The sequence below is a fragment of the Crocodylus siamensis genome, chromosome 2, assembly GCF_052110815.1.
Source record: "Crocodylus siamensis isolate JL-2025a chromosome 2, ASM5211081v1, whole genome shotgun sequence".
In the NCBI taxonomy this organism is placed as follows: Eukaryota; Metazoa; Chordata; order Crocodylia; family Crocodylidae; genus Crocodylus; species Crocodylus siamensis.
In genome coordinates this window covers 94279343-94297013 of record NC_143396.1, presented here as the reverse complement: position 1 = coordinate 94297013, position 17671 = coordinate 94279343, and the positions used below count along the sequence as shown (strand labels likewise).

The following is a 17671-nucleotide window of genomic DNA, read 5'->3' as shown; positions in this document are numbered from 1 at the left end:
TCTAGAGTTAATGGCAATAAAGTAGTGTAACTGCTTTCCTTGATTGGCTGCATAGTATGTGTCACATCAGGATGTGGGCAGCCAGGTCTGGGCCACTTGGGGGTTGAGGTGCTGAGGTTGAAACAGGTTAGAAACCCAAGAGGTGAATCTGAGAGCAGTGTCTAAGAGTGAGGCAAGTAAAAAAACAAAACAAAACTGGAAGATCAAACAGAGAGCCAAGTCCAAGGGCAAGCAGAGTCAAGAATCTTGGAGATCAAATGGAGAGTGGAGCTAAGAGCAAGCCAGAGAGAACAATGAAGTAGTCTCAATTCAGATTGAGCCCTGGTGCCTAAACATTTCCAGTTCCTGTACAGAGGTTTATATGGGGTAAGTAGAGGGTCAGTAGACCCTAACTAGCCACTCCAGTGATGGGGATAGGCAGAAGGTTAGGCTCTGCTGGAGGCATCAGGCCAGCTTTGCCCAGTCTGGGTGGTCAACCATGAGGTGGAAGGCCCGGATGAGTGGCTCTGTTGGCCAAGCCAAGACCCCAGGTTCAAGACTGCAACCTGACAGAAAGTAAGATTATTGTACAAACCCTGAGGCTTGTGACATATTTAAATTGTTATTCCTTATGGACAATACACTAACAAGTCAAGACAGACACAAAGCTAGAGTTTTCTCACTGTAGAAAAATCTTGGTGTCATTAGCTTCCAGTGAGTTATCTTGTCATCTCTTTATCTGAATTTCACAGGTCTTTTGGTCTTGTGCGCTGTGATTATGCCTTTCACAAGAATTGCAGGAATTTCTCCTATATCTGGAAGTACTAACCAAAAAGAGGCAAAGGCAAGTAAATCATCCAGTGACTGAGTTCTTGTGATGTTAGCATAATCTTTTCACAATCCAAAATCATGGCCACAGATGTTAGTCTTTCAGGATGAGGAGCACTCTAGGGACACAAAGAATGTGGTCTGGGTCATAGGTTCTTGATTGTATCTTATTTGAGGAGTCACGAACCTTATTGCAGGATATGTACGCCAGAGTTTTTTATTAGGGTGGTAAATGTTTCCATCAGTATGTCATAGGAGATTTGCTTTTTCCATTTTTTTGTGCCAAACCTAGGCATTCAGAAATAGCATTGGAACTTTCTGGACGTTAAAACAATGTTAAGTCTTATCTTATTTTAATAGAACCATCTCTTTCAGGATAACATTGGTGGGGAGAGTGGAGTTTCCTCCCTCTCTGTGTCTGTGTGTCCACCCTTCCCCACCCCCGGTCCTCTGGAAAATCAGAGCTGAAGAAAGTGGCTGGAAATGGTTGTAATACCATAGAATCTGGTATTTAGAGCTGATTTTCCTGCCCAAGAAAAGTTTGTCATCTTGGTTCTAGATACATTACCATAGGTTCCATTCTTCATTGGCTTCTAGTGTGCTCTGTTTGAAAGCTTGGTGCTTGGAAGTTAGACATGCACAGAGACTGAAGTGGTAGAAGCAATTTTAGTGTTTAGGAAGCTTCTTACTATCAGCAGAAGATACATTTTTTTAGCCTAATGAATGTATTGGTGCAGAGACAGAGGGATGGGAGAGGAAGTTCTGCTAGTGTTACCGTAAGTGATACTGGAGATTTCCCTATTAGGAATTAATAAGGGTGGTCCATTGACCACTTGCAGAGAAAAGGTGAGCAGTGTTGCTACCTGTGGTCAGCATGAGGGTTCCAGTGGGATCACTCTCATTGCTTAAATTTTTCGACAGGGTGAAAACATGTGCATGTCAGTGCGTTCCACATAAAAATTGTTTATGGTAGCTGAAGTCTATATTACCATATTTTCTCAAATAACAAGACAACCCCCCAATAATTGGGATTTCTCTATATGAAAAATATATACATTTGTTACAATTTTCCAGGTATAGAATCTAATTATTGGAGTTTGCTGTGAATTTGTCCCTCTCCCATTGCTACAGCAGGGAAAATAAATCGGATGGGGGGAAAGGGAGAAGTAGCTCCTTTGCTCTCTGCTTCCCCTCAACATCCCCCAGGCAGTCCTTTCCTACTCTCCTTTCTGTCAGACCTTGTTCTCCCTGAGCACGTGGAAGCGAGGAGCAAATTTGAAAACAATAACCTTGAAATTAAACATGGCTATAGCAATTTGCATATACTACCCATAAATTTAGTTTATCCAGAATTGATGCATAGTACCTTTTTTAAAACTGTGAAAAGTTTTAACACAGATGGTCCATAAACACACTTCTGAATAGCCCTTTGGCACCTACTTACATGTAGTATAAACTATGCATGGTATTAGTCCACAGCCAAAAGGCTCATGATTTACTATATAGTTCATTGGGCTGAGCCCCTCCAGTCAACAGCATTTCAAGCCATGGTGACCCCTCACCTCAGCACTGCTTTGTGTGTGTGTGTGTGTGTGTGTGTGTGTGTACTCCAGATACTGCCTCCCCCTTTCCTGCCCCCCCCCCCCCCCCCATCCATGCCCCAGCTCATGACTGGAATCGGGTGTTTTTGTCCTGAGTCCTGGGATTCTTAAAAAAATGTATACGCAGGTGAGGTGCAGAACATCCTGATCTGGTTTCACTTCATGGAGGGCAGGGCCACACTAATTGTGTGGGCCAGGATGAGAGAGGAGGTGACAAAGAGAGCAATGTCATGGCTCATCATGATTTGAAAAAGAATCGGCGGAGAGGGGGATTGCACTTAATGAGCACTACCATATGTTTTCCTCAGATGGGATATGCTAACCTAGCCCTTGTTTGCCCAGTGTGGGCCATGTGTTTTATAGTTATGCTCAGTGTTGGTTACATTTAATCAACTACATAGCTGGTTTCAGTTGCTGAGTACATGCTACTTTTAATAATACAATTATTAATAATATGGGTCATTTTACAGAGTTCTACAGGTCATCTTAAACAAAAGCCAATAAAATAATCTTAACATAGTTTAAAGAAAGTTTCAAAAATGCTTATTTTTTTAGGTGCTGTTTTTCAACCTATTAAATAACATTCCTTGAATCCTACTTGAAAGAGAGAAATGTATTGAAGTTAATATATTTTAGAAATCTCTTTAAAAATACCTTGTTTCTGTAGGCTCAGGGGTGATCTGATGGCCACCTATAAATTTATCGGGGTGACCACCAGGATCTGGGGGAACGTTTGTTCACCAGAGCGCCCCAAGGGATGACGAGGTCGAACGGTCACAAACTCCTGCAAGACCGTTTCAGGCTGGACATAAGGAAGAATTTCTTTACTGTCTGAGCCCCCAAGGTCTGGAACAGGCTGCCAGCGGAGGTGGTTCAAGCACCTACATTGAACACCTTCAAGAGGAAATTGGATGCTTATCTTGCTGGGATCCTATGACCCCAGCTGACTTCCTGCCCTTTGGGCAGGGGGCTGGACTCGATGATCTGCCGAGGTCCCTTCCAGCCCTAATGTCTACGAAATCTATGAAATCTATCACGAATTGCTAAATCACTATTTTGTCGTTTGCCAGGTTAGAAATAATAGCCTTGAAAAGAATTGGATCTTGTCTAACTGGTCACATGGTATGGGATTTAAATCAGTTGCTTATCCAGGACAGAGTACTTACAAAGCATTTCTTACATTGTAGAGAAATCTCATGTCTTCATTGCGGGGAAGAGAAAGGAATGTTTTTCTGGCAAGTTGGTTTTGAGTCTCAGGTGTTCAGAACCACTCAAATTTGGAATGTAGAATGTAACAGAGTCTGGTGCAGTTTATAATGCAGATTGCAGTGTGTCAGATGGATATCACCTGTCTACATGATGTGCTATTAATATAAAATTTATTTACATAATGCTGTACTGCATCTTCTCCTTGTGCATTCTTAACTATATTGCCAGTAGAAAGGAAGTTAGCTAGCAATTGCAGCAAATCCCAGATTCTTGTTGAGAAGTAGGAGGTTTTCCCATACTGCTAGGCTATTAATTTTCACAATTGAAACTTCAGCATAGTTATAATTAAAATTAATTTTTAAAATTTTAATGAAAAAGTTAGTGATATGGAACTATACAGAATTGCACCATTTTTAGGCATCTGATTTTTTCTACTCTACTTGTATGTAGACATTTATGAACCTGGTTTACATCTACTGTAGCAACAGTGGAGTTCCACTGGCCAGTAAAAACACATTTCCATTACTGTAAGAAAAGATCACACCTGACAAGAACTTCAGAGCTTTACTTTGACATGAATTTCAGTACCTTAAAGATTCAGCATTTTTTTTAAGTTCATGGAATGCTTTTGTCTCATACCCGTATCTTTATGCAGATAACTGCATTTAAAGGCTCTTATTTATTGATTTTGAAGGTAGATTGAATTTAGCTCCTGCTACCCAGTTTAGAAGAGTTTAAAACTGTTAAGGACCATTTCTATTGTGTGACTACTTAGTTTTTTGTACTGTATTCTTAGAGGAAAGACCCCATTCATGGTAGTTTAGAACAGAGCTTTAAAGTCTGAATATTCTAATTTTATACACACAGTCCACTGCAATTTCTTTCCCAGTGAAAAAATTTCTCAATGTCTCTCTTAAGGTGTATTTTGGCAATATTACTTGTGTTTACATCAGTTTTGGGTCTTTTTTTTTTTAAAGCACATTCTGTCAAGAAGGTATAGGTCCAAATTTGATTATTTTTTGTTAAGTATGTTGGGCACTGTTATATAAATAAAAAGCTTTTTAGTTTTTCTATTTCTCTGTTGCGCTGAAATTGAAACATTATGTCAATGCATTAGAAGCAGAAACAAATCAGGATCTGCCCAGTTCAGATTCATATTAGTTGGAATGAAATGTGAAAATGTAGGCTATTGGCATAAATACTGAAATAAATCATCAATTATATAATGCTTATGACCACTTACATTTCCAAACATACAAGCTAAGTACAGACAGTCAAAAAACATGAGGCTGAATTGATTCAGTCTTTGTAGGTTAGTTTAATTTGTGTAGATTGAACTGATAAGCAAGTGAACAGACATTCACTTTTGATTCCGGTAATGCAGTTACATGCCTGCAGTGGCCCAGGCCAGAAGCTGGGGGATGTTGGAGCATGTATGTATTCAATATACATACTGCAAATAAAAAACTTCAATTGGGTATATTGTTGGAGTGATATTGTAGCCATGATGACCCAAGAAAAATGTGAAGCAAAGATTTTTGTGGGTGATATCTTTTAAATTATACAGTTGGTCCAATGAAAGATATCTCCCACAATTCCTTGCTTCTTATCCTGGTAAGTAGTCATTCAAAAACCCAGTCCTTCTACTACAAAAAAGTTTCACAATTCATGCTGAATGTCTACAAGTATCGTGGGATCTTATGCAAATCCTTCTGCTTTTATCTTCTACAGGTTTTACTTACATATTCTATAGGCTAATTACAGGGAGTCAAAAAGCCTAAGGCTGAACTGATTCAATCTTTGCGGGTTACTCTAAGTTGCATAGATTGAACTAATAAGGAAGTGAACAGACATTCGTATACCTTTGATTTTAGAAAAGCAACCACATGCCTGCAGTGGCCTAAGCCAGAAGCTGGGGGGTTGCTAGATCACACCATCTTGCTCAGCTGGAACAGACAGCTTGAGCCAAGACTAGTCCATCCACCCTGCAAGGGAGGTGCAAAGTATCTTGGAATGCTGGGGGACTGTGAGTTAACTTGAATCTGGAGGGAGGCTGGGGCAGAAGTTCAAAAAACTTCCTAGGCTTTAAGAAGGCCTTTGACATGGTTTGCCGCCACATTCTCTTAAAAAAACTTGGTGACTGCGGCATTGATGCCTACACAGTCAGATGGGTGGCAAATTGGCTAGATGGTCACACCCAGAGTGTGGTGGTGGACAGGTCATTTTCGACCTGGAGGGATGTGGGCAGTGGAATTCCCTAGGGCTCAGTCCTGGGGCCTGTACTGTTCAACATCTTTATCAGTGATCTGGATGTGGGTGTGGAATGCACGAAGTCTAAATTCCCTGATGACACCAAGTTGTGGGGCAAGGTGGGCACGCTTGAGGGGAGGGACAGAATCCAGCTAAATCTAGACAAATTATAGAGGTGGGTGGATGAGAATAGGGTGGAATTCAGTGCAGACAAGTGCAAGGTACTGCATCTTGTGAGAAGAAACCAGCACCATACCTATAGGCTGGGGAACACCCTTCTTGTCAACATGGTGGTAGAAAGGGATCTTGGAGTCATTGTTGACTAACCACACCTTGTCGTGCATCTACAGATGCATCACAAGCAGGTCCAGGGAGGTGATCCTTCCCCTCTATGCGGTGTTGGTCAGGCCACAGTTGGAGCACTGTGTCTAGTTCTGGGTGCCGCACTTCAAGAGGGATGTGACTAGCATTGAGAGGGTCCAGAGGAGGGCCACTTGCATGGTCAAGGGGCAGCAGGGCAGGCCCTGTGAAGAGAGGCTAAAGGCTCTTCTCCACAAGAGAAGGCTGAGGGGGGGATCTGGTGGCCATTTACAAACTCACTGGGGGACCAATAGGAATTGGGGGAGGCTCTATTCCACCAGGCACCACCTGTGGTTGCTAGGAATAATGGCCACAAATTGTTAGAGAGAAGGTTCAGGCTGGACATCAGGAGACAATTACTTTACAGTTAGGGCTGTCAAGCTCTGGAATGGGCTCTCAAGTGAGGTGGTACTCTCTCCTACCTTGGGGATCTTCAAGAGGAGGCTGGACAGATATTTGGCTGGGGTGATATGACCCCAGCACCCATTCCTGCCTGGGGCAGGGGATCGGATCTGATGATATGTTTAGGTCCCTTCTGACCCTAATTACTGTGATACTATGATACTCTGAAATAGAGTTAACCTAAATTAGTTAAGTCTGATACTACATCCATTCAGGTTTATCTTAAATTAGTTTCAGGCATTTTGAAAATGGTTTATGTGCACTGAACTTCTGTTGTGTTACAGATTGGAACTGGTTTCTGATTACTTAAACTGGTTTATGTGTAGTTTCTGTCCCTAGCCATGGAGTCAATATGCTACCAAAACAGGTCAGGCCTTTTCTTACAGCCCCTACCCCACTGTCCTGTTTTATTTTTTCTTTCCTCCATATTTTTGTCTGTTTCTTCCTAAATAGAAATATATATATTTTTAAATCTACTCTTACAAAGATTAAATCTCCCCAATATTGTCTCAGTTATGTTTATCATAACTCTGAAAGCAGGTAAGGAATGAGAGGATAGTTACAGGTCAGCACAGCCGAGCATGTTATATTATAAATGGCCCTTTGAATAAATCCTGTCTAATCCTTTATCTTTTCTTTTATCTCCCCTCAGAGGTTCCTGACAACCATTTGAAAGTCCCTCTGACAGGAAACCAAAGCCCCTAATGCTTTTTCAGATTTGAAACTCTTAAAAACTAATCCAAACTTTCTCCAGATACAGCTGGACACAGAGTCATCATGTCACACACTGTGAAATGATGTTTCTAAGTACATGGAGGAAAATGATTTGGGGATAGAAAATAGTTTGTCCTGTTTAGCAGTGGAGAGTTATTTGTATTGCTGAGGGCATGTGCCTAGGAGGGCAGTCAGAGCTTCAAGTTAGAGAAGCTGGACGGTCCCAGACTAATTAACTTTAAGCCAGCCAGAATAACTCCTGGAGCAGAAGCTAGTAGTTGGTGAAAGATGGATGGCAGTTTCCTCTTGTACTATGGATAACCATTCTGATATTCATATCCATAACTTATGTAATATCTTAGTACTGAGATCTGTCTAATTCTAAATAAAATTTTAGTTCTACAAGAAGTATTGTTCAGAGATATTTACAAATATTGCACAGGAATGGAAGGTGTGCTTGTTTTATTTTTCTGTTGGTTGTATAGAATGATGGATTGATTCCTGTGTCTCCCCAAAAAGTCTTTGCCTCTTGTAGTATGATCACTTGCTCTACTCTCCCTCCCTTCTCTCCTCCTATAGTCTTGGGAGCTGTTCAGAAAGATCAGCTGTAAATATGAAAGTTAACATAGTTGAGCGGTTTCCAACACAGAATTGTAAAGTAAACTTACTAAACTAATGTAGCAAACAGGGAACCAGAAATGGAGAGGTCCACATGTTAATTTGGAGACAAACACAAAAGCTTTATGTGTTACCTCTGACCCATTTCTCATATGATCCCGTCACCCACCTGTCTCATGGTTGTCTTGCCAGTCATGCTGCAGAGCTATCTGAGCTAGTTCTCTATACATTTTAGTTCCAGTATGGCAGCACTGTAGTCATTGTCAGTTTAGTTCTGCTGCTCGGTAAAGCTAATCAACAGTCCCACATGGAATCAACAGTCCACATTGGGGTGCACAGAGCATCTCAGTATGGCATCTCAACAAGGTGCCTTGGAAGTGTGTGTTGGTACTTTGTTTTGGGGTACGTTGGCTGCCCCCGACCTTCCTTTATCCACCCATGTGCCCATACCAGTCAGTATATTCTATAAAGTGAAATTTGTCCTTCAGTTAGCTTTTTAAAAACTTATGATACTACTTAAAGTATTACTTATTTAGAGGACTGGTAGGGTTGGAAAGTCAAACACTCAGAAGTTGTGACATACCAGAATTAAGTGGGCTGGTGTAACCTTTAATTTAGCTGTTTTGTGCATGTGGATTATCAGGTAGTCTTTTTAATGATCACATTTTATTTATTTATTTATTTATTGAATATAATTCCCCTATCTCATCCACAGAATGGGTAATATGCAGGGAATGAAGAAGGCTTTTCACTGTGTATAACAGTCTTGTTTGCATAAGTCTGAAGGGGTTTAGAGAATGAGGCAGGAATCTCCTGGAAGAGTACTCTCAATGTTCACACTTAATGAGATTTAAGTCTAGTGCCTGACATTGGTAGATAATTCTGATGGTTCTACATGCTGGAGGTGGACCTTCAGGCTCTTGACTTGCATCAAGTTGGTAGCCTATTTTAAAACATAAACAATGCAAAGATGCAAACACCAGAGAAAGTGTCCACCTGGAAATGTTTTTGCAGATTCAATCTAACGTGCAGGAGTCAATAAGGAAATTTCCTCTGTAAAAGACAACATGAAGGCAAGTGCAGACAGAGAGATGGGCCAACTATACAGAGCAAGGGGCATTCAGGCCTGAGGGTCAATTATGCCAGGATAGAAATTAAAGTCCATATAAGTAAGAGTGAATTTGTGAAAGACTTTGAAGAGGAGAATAAGGAGCTTGAATTTTATTTGGGGTGCCAGTGAAAGGACCTGGAACAGGGCTGAACACATTCCTAGCATTGGAAGAACAGTGTTTTAATAAGAGAATTCTGGGAGGAATGATGCAGTAAGATATATGTAGGCACAAGCCTGATCTTTATATGCAGCCTGAAAGAACTACTGCCCTACAAATAATAATGAGGTAGATCAGACCAAAGGATGTTGCAGTAGTAGAAATTAAAAAGGGAATGGAGATGTTACAGAGAGGAGGGGGGAAGGAAGGGACAAGTAATCTAATTTGTAACTGGTCACTACTAGCTACAACCATTACAGTCATATGTTTTCTATCACTCAGAGCTGAGCCACTCATTTTAATATCTGCTTCAACTTTTCTTGGTTTTGATGACTTTATTTACCCTACTAAGGTCTGCTGGCATGCATCATGTAACTTCCATTAAGGTTCTGCACTTACCCAGTTTGTTGTTGAGTTTACTAACATGTAATATTGTGTTGCTTACCCAAGGCTGTAGAGAAAGCAATTGCTTTTAATCAGGGTTGAACCAGAAATCTCTTGAGAATTCCAGCCATTTCTTTTCATTGCTAGCCCTAACGGCTGCCTGTGTTAGGGTTTTTCTAGTCTTGCTCATCTTTTTACTAATCTGCATCTGGCCTGTTCTTTCTGTCTCTGAGAATTTTGTCATGAATAGATTGCATTTTTTTCTGTCTTAAGATTCATTTTTCATATTAAAAGCATGCATTATATATATTTCTTAGAGAACTGCTTGACTGTGAAATTATAAGGGTCTTCTGGAACAAATTTATAACAAGAGACAGTTAATTTAGATGCAGATTTTTTTCTTAATCTCCAAATCAGTATAAAGGATGGATAAATGAGGTTTGGAAACTGTAGGTTGTGCAGACAAGAAGCCATCACATTGTATTCAGTCCATTAAAACAAGAAGAAATAGAAGAGATACTTTGATAAGTGTTCTGCCTGTGTTAACCTTGATGGCTATTATCGGGGGGATGATGCTATATCTATTTCATTGGCTTAGGCTTTTTTCATGCTGAGAGAAATCAATACTTTGAGTCGTTGTATGACAGAAGCATCACTTCAGAATTGAAGGTGGCTGTCAGACATTGTCATTGGTTGACTTTTGTTCGCTATTGAGGTTTTAAGCTTTCATTTTTCTAAGTCTTATTCAGGAGTCTTTGTAAGATTTCCCTGGGTAGCATTTTTTTTAGTCCAGACTTTAAACCTGAGGTCAGGGGTCAAGTGCAAAGATCCTTGAAAGTGGAAGATTGAGGAGTTCCTTCATTTACTAAAATGTCCTTATTTGAAGGAAATTTGCATTAGCAGCACGAGACTCCGTTGTCTCCTGGATGACTTTTCCTCTTAAATGACACCCTCTGGGACAGGCTGTTCATGATACCAGTAATTTTGAGTCAAATTAAGCAAAGGGACTGGCATACTTCAAAATGCTTAGTGAAAGCTCTGTGGAAATTTGAAGTTCAGACAATAGACTGAAAAAATTGTATTTAAAAAAAATCCTATCTGCTATCAAATAGTATTAAACTCAGAAGTAGTTTGTGCAATATTATACATTGTTTTAGAAACTGTAGTGGTTCATATTTTAATGTGTACATAGAGTGTTTTACTTTCAGCTCTGTTTCACATATTGTTCTATAAACGGAGCCTGAGGTTATCTTATTAAAATATCAGAGAATCTCATTCTCCACTGAAGTAGGGGCAGGCAGGGAAGCTGGACAGATTCACCATGACAGTTGTTGGCAACAGTCTTTCTGCAAACAGAATAAACTTTTTTTCCATTTTCTCCCCTCATGTGCCCTTGCTTCATCCTAAAATCCTCTCCTCAGCATCTCTGCGGTCTTCTTACATTGGGCCTTTTCCTAAACCTACCACTCAAAACAAAGTACTGTTTGAAGCGTGGAAATGGAAAGCCCTGATTCAGTTGCATTGTTACATGTCATCTTGCCTATGACCACATCAGAACTCTGTGGCGCACATATTGCACACATTATAGTATGTCATCCAGTAGAACCGAGGAAGTAGATATCTAATGAATTTTATCATTTTTACTTTTTTTAAAGAAACTTTACAACCAATCTGACTTTGAACATTTTCATCTTGAATTATAAAGTTAGATTTTTCTTTTCAGAAAAAAATTTAAGCATAATAGATAATTTGAGTATTACCATATTTATCCAAAATCAGTGCGACTTTTGAGTTAAGACAACCTCAAATAATTAGATTCTACACATGGAAAATGTATAAATATGCTATCATTTTCCATGTTTAGAATATATTTTTGAATATATATATCTTAAATGCATCCCCTCACTGCTACAGTAGGGCAAGCAGCAGCAGAGGAGCTGGTGGCTGGGGAATCAAGTGTGGCCTTACCCCTGCCACCCACTGCAGTGCCTGTACCCCCTGCTGCCTGCCACCCCTTCCACTCCTCCCGCTTGCCCCTCCTCATCACTTGCCCCTCCCCCCCACCTCTCCCCCTGCTGACACCACCACTTATGTTCCCATCACAGCTCTGTCTCTGGCTCTGTTGGAGCCTGCTCTGTCCTGGGGTAGGGAGCACAGAGCAGATGCTGCCTCCAGCCCCAGCCTAGCCATACAGCAGCTTCTGCTCCAGCCCTGGAGCTGGGGTCAGAGCTGCCACCACCACGTCTATGTGGCTGGACTGGGGCCGGAGGCAGCACATGCTCTGCGCTTTCTGCCAGAGCTACAGAGGACAAGTAAGCAGGGGTGGTAGGGGACAAATATTGGGAGCAAAGGCTAAGAGAGACAGGTGACAAGGGGTCAGATTTGGAATTGCAGCCACAGCTGCTTCTCTCTGGTCTGACCCCTTGCTTGTATGTGAATGTAAGATCAGAGGCTTTCCTGTATGTTAAGGTGGGGGAAGTATCTTGTCTTGGATTCAAGTAAATATAGTATTCATGACTTCTGAAATAGCTGCTTTTTCAAGTAGCATATTTGTTGGTCTACCACTGATTGGTAATTGAATTTTGGCTGTTGATGCATGGTGTTTTTTTAAAATAGTAAATCTTTGAAATAGTCACATGGCTTTGTGTGGCAATGTTGCCTACCCCTGTTCTCATTGCCTATTGACAATTATCCTAGATGGTTCTTGTCCCTGACAGATAAATTCTTTATTTTCTAGTTGCAAGTTGAACAGATGTATGAGGTGAGGCATATAGTACCTCTCCTATCATCCTTCAGAATGGCAATTTCATTGGGTCTCAAATGGCATGTCATACTTGAGAATATGTGATTTAGTCCAGTCCTAAAGTTCAACAGGAAAATATAGTTACTTGCTTTTTCCGTCTGTTTAAACTCTTTAAAAAATGTTTTCTACAGTACTTTACATAGGATAATATGAAGTTGAAAATCAGGGGAAGCTCATTTACTGCAAATAGTACGAATAATAGTTTTTGAGGGAATGTACACCTGGGGGAGGTACATTGCTTTTAATTTATACTACTGTCTTAGTCTGGATTTTCACCAAAGGAACCATTTTCTGGCCAGGTTCTAAGATTTAAACAGGCTAGATTACAGCTGCCACACTGAATATCAGTTATCTACTCTTTTTTAGGATGAGCGATGATTTACTAATTCTTCCAGTTTTTTTAATCTGACTGAGAACAGGAATTATGTACTATCAACCTTAGTAAGAATCAGTGGGAAATAAAACTAATTTAGTTGTAGAGGCTTAACAGGCTTGCTGAAACAAACTGCAACAGAGAAAAAAAGAGTACTTGGTAGAAGAGTAGACAATTTAGAATAGTTATGTTGGCAAGGAACAAAAACTCTGTCTAAAGCAAAAGGGAAATTACTGGCATGTTTACAGTGATTCTGTAAGTGAAGTATAGAGAATAAGTAAAGGTATAAAGGCAAACCAAGACTTTTAAATAAAAGGAAAACCATAGTTTTAGCATTGAAGTTAACCATCTATTTTAAAATGATTTTATTCAATGAAGAACAGATTTAATATCAGTCATTTTTATTTTAATCAGTTTTGCATTAAGTAGTGTACAAATTGACTGTAAGGAAGACATTCAAGAAGACTCAGGCTAACATCAAACTGAATCTAGGGAAGATAAGATACCTAATACTTTGCTATGTTTTACCCTTTTCTGCTTATTTGACCTCATTCCCTCTTTCCACTTAGGTTTGAAATGTGAAATTTGTTACTTTTGGGGGACCTGCTAGCACTCTTTTTGGATGATTTTAAAGGACTCTATGGTAAATAATTTGGCATAGACAACTCGAGAGAAACATTTCTGCATTTGGAACTTAGCCCAAATCGAAACTAAAGTTTTGAAGTGTTGAACTGTTTAAAGGGTGTAACTGCATGTGAGGCTGTTCCAAACTCAGATATAGACCTGCCAATAGCCTCTCTTTGGCCAGGGTACTCCCAGGGTTTGAAAATATATCTTGTATCTGCAACTGTGGTTCTGGCTGCTGTCCCAGGACTATGTGGCCAAACAAAGGCCTTTTTCTCTTTAAGACCATCTCTCCCACTTTCCTTATTTCCCCCCTGCTGACATTTCTAAAACTAAAGTAATCTAGAAAAACACTAGACTGTTCAGACCAATCTGGTAGTTGATGGCCTGACAGCCCGCTAATCTGGTGAAATATTTCAGATGTTAGCAACTACAAGTGAGCAGGTGCCAAACATCTTAAGAGAACTCCAGCAGCTTCAAGGTCTTACTGACATAATGTAAACTGTTAATGAACTTGTTACACTTAAGATCCCTGCCTAGAGTAATGTCATAATTGTGGTGTTGCCGTATATTAAAGTCTATCGATTTCAAGCAGGATTTAGGGGGATTGCAAGCTCATTCATTTTAAAGCTCTATCAGGCTGTTCTGCTGAAAAGTCAACTCCTTGCTAGTTTTAATCGTGTGACAGTTTAAAGCCATTTTCTTTTAAGTACATGCAAGTTGTCAGGAGGAGGGAAATGCCTGTGGGCTCTCTCCATATGAAAGTCATGTCTCCACACCAAATTCATTGTTGGTATTTAATAAAGAATGCATTCAAAATGGCATCATAAAGAGTTTTTTTAAAGACGTACAAGTTCATTATATCTTTTACAAAACATTCTAGTTTGATTTCCATTTTATCATGTTTTAAGGTCAAATGTGACCTTAATGTTCTATAAAGAGACAGAGATTGATAATGGGGAAGGAATAACCCTCTAATGTGATTTATATCTATGGATTTTATGTCAGATATGAAAAGTTGCTGTTCAAATTGTAAAGGAGGATCCATTAAAGAGCACTTTAAAACATTTGACTACTTAGCTTACCTTGGACACTTGTTTTTAGAATTCTGCCCTTTCAAGCAACTTAAAAATAACAGCTTATCAAACATTTACAAAGTGCTGGTGAAGAGAATTCAAAATTGTCATGGGTGCAAGATAGGTTAATGTATTGGAGAAGACGGCTATATTTAAAAAGAGCTATAAAAATCTTGTGTAGTGTTTGTCGTGACTTAGCCATCTTATTTTTTTGATGGGGAGGGGATGGAGGAATGCTGGGTTTAGGAGTACAAAAGGCAATTCCTGATAATGTTTCATTGAACTGCAAAGTCTGCTGCCTGTGCTTCACGCTTTCTGGATTTCTGTTCATCAGGTGAGCATTGTTCTGAGAACTGGAACAGGGGATATTCGAAATATAGCAGGGAACATTTACAAGGAAGTTTGTAATCAGTATATCTTATTGTTAAAACTGAAAGATGTTTCTAATTTTTTTTCTTTTTTTCCATTAGTTCATTTTGACAATGAAAATGTCTGAAAAACTATGTTGAATTTGTTACTCATGGGCTTTTCCCCATACTTTTTAATCCTATTCATACTTGTTGCAGATAAGGCGATTGACTGATAAAATTAATCCTTTGTAGGTATCATAGCACAAAGTTCCATAAAATGCTTTCTATGTCAGGAAAGTTGTGATCACTTAACAAGTACCTAAACTCAGAACAATTGTGCTAACATCTTCATTGTCTGTCCTTCACAATGAAAAGGCATTTTCTTTCTCTCGCTTTCTTTTCCAGACATTTGTATCCATTCTGCTAAGTTGGTCATAACATAATCCAATCATTGACAAAGGCTGAAGTGCTTTGTCTGACATACACTATCTGTAGAATTGCCAGGTGAAAACTGAGATTAGAAACGGGAAGTGTTGACATGGGGAGAAGCTTTCATTGCCTATATCCATAATTATATCTGATCTGTATTTTAATTGGCTTCAGGCTCCAGGGCTGTAAATTGTTACTTTTCAAGAGTGGTATATTATCAATAACTTTTTTAAAAGAAGAAACACAAAGGGGAACAAAAGTAGCAGCAAGAACAAAAAAATATTGTAACAAAGAATCCTTCACCCTTTCATTTTTTGTGATTTAGTTCTTGTTAATGGTTAGGTTTGACGACTGTGAAAAATGTAATATTTTTATGCAACTGATAAGGTACAGAAAGAAGAAAGTTTAGCTTTGCCATAACAGCCTGCTATTGTAACACAACCATAAACTAAAGAACCATATCTACAGGTGAAAAGTGGCCTCAGTCTTACATCTAGATAGTTTTTTGCAGCTGACATTTTGGGAAGGAAGTTTCATGTAGTTAACAACCTTAAATAGCTAACAACCTATTTAGTGTTCTTTATTTGTGAGGCTTTACTTTGAAGATGTGAATAACAGTTAGGTGTCAATATGGGCTTGTGTACTGAGAATATGAAAATCTCTTCTTAGGTTTTACAATTTCAGGCTGACACAGATAGCAGTTAAATGGCCATTGAATTTGGGAGGCTTTGGGCATTTAACTGGTATATAATTCCTTTTGTAAATCTGTCCTTGTGTGTTATAATCACAGTCTCTTCTTATTCTTCAAGTGTGATGGAATTGGTTGTGCCTAAATGTTTAATTTTGCTGTCACATTAGTAATGTTTAAAAAAATAGCTTGGGGGGACGTTGTAATGGTTAATGCATATGGCTGGCCCAGGTTTTATAGTTGACTTAGCTGTAGACAGTTGGCTTACTGTCCTATGGACAATTGCTCTACACCTCAGTTTGCACATCTGTAAAGTGGAGATAATTCTTACTCAAAGGATTTTGAAAGACAAACTCATTTTTTGAAAAGTGCTTTAAGGAGCTCTGTTGGATGATTGTAAATGTGCAAGATAGTAAAAACAATAAAATAAATAAAATAATTTTTTTTTTTAGTCACTGTGCGCCCAGTATTCTGCTGATAAACGAGAAGAAGAAAAAATGTGTGATCATTTGATTAGAGCCGCTAAGTACCGGGACCATGTGACTGCAACCCAACTAATACAGAAAATTATCAACATTCTGACAGACAAGCATGGAGCCTGGGGAAGTTCTGCACCAAGGTAAAGATAGATTTTTTTTATAAAGATTTGGGTGCTGTGCAGGTATCCTAGAATGATTTGAATTAATGTCTTCAGGGGAGTTCAAGTCTGAAGGAAAACTAGCAAATTACAATAGGAATCTAAAACGTTTTGGAAGAGATGGTTTTACTTTAGTAGTCTGGTACACTTAGCGCTTACTCCATATCACTTCTTAGTCAGTCTTCTTTATGCAAAACAATATAGCTTAGTGACATCTTTTAATACAGTACTATCATCTTGATGCATGTCTGTAATTATAAAAATGCATTTTGCTTTCTTGAATGTAAATAGTAACTTACAGAACCAGTAAAGTACATGTTTAAGGCAACAACAGAACAACACATTCACATTTCCCACCTTTGTTTTGACTTTCCCTCCTTTATTGCACCTTGCCAAATTCCATATTAGGATTGCATTACTTATTTAAAAATATGGATTATTTTTATACCTTTATTCAGCTATTTGTACCTAAGCATCTCTAGAATATTTACTGTGGTTCAAGAATGGAATGGAATAATACAATTTTGAAAAAAAGTAATATCATATCCAGTCTCTTTCTCTCATTAGATGTGAAGAAGCAGCCATTTTATGGGCTCTCTAAGGGGCAAAACAATACTAACATATAGGGAGTATGTTGTTGATTTTTGGGAAGTCTTCATATATGGAATAATAACTATGTTAACACACCTGTTTAATTGAGTCTGCATAGGTCAAGCTTAGAGTTTCAATTGTATATCTAAAATGCAAGTTCAAGTACTGTGTATTTAATTAGGATTTAAAAATAATAGGACCATGTATTGGCTAAAACATAACCAGGTTGGATACATTTGCCTCTTGAAAAGCTGTCATTTGTAGAATGAAAGACAGAGGTAGGGAAACGTGAGTGAACAATGGAATATATTATTTTACCACTGTTCCTTATAGTTGTATGCTGCTTGCTGTAAAACAACTGCTAGAATTTGTCATGTTGAACAATTTGTAGAATTTTATAATCAAAGATTATGCATAATATTAGGTTAAAGTTGAGCGTTTTAATTGTTATTCCAGTGCACTGTATGTAGTCAGGAATAAATAGAGA

The 17671-nt window shown here is 38.9% G+C and overlaps 1 protein-coding gene across 6 annotated transcripts in view; it reads left to right on the top strand.

The window, feature by feature from the left end:
- Positions 1–17671, top strand: part of LRBA (LPS responsive beige-like anchor protein) — a 591088-nt gene that overhangs the window by 246039 nt on the left and 327378 nt on the right. For all 6 annotated transcript variants that reach the window (XM_090036376.1, XM_090036373.1, XM_090036375.1 and 3 more), the window contains exon 37: positions 16409–16575. In XM_090036376.1, the coding sequence (XP_089892502.1) occupies positions 16409–16575 (167 nt within the window). The remainder of the gene's footprint in view (positions 1–16408; positions 16576–17671) is intronic.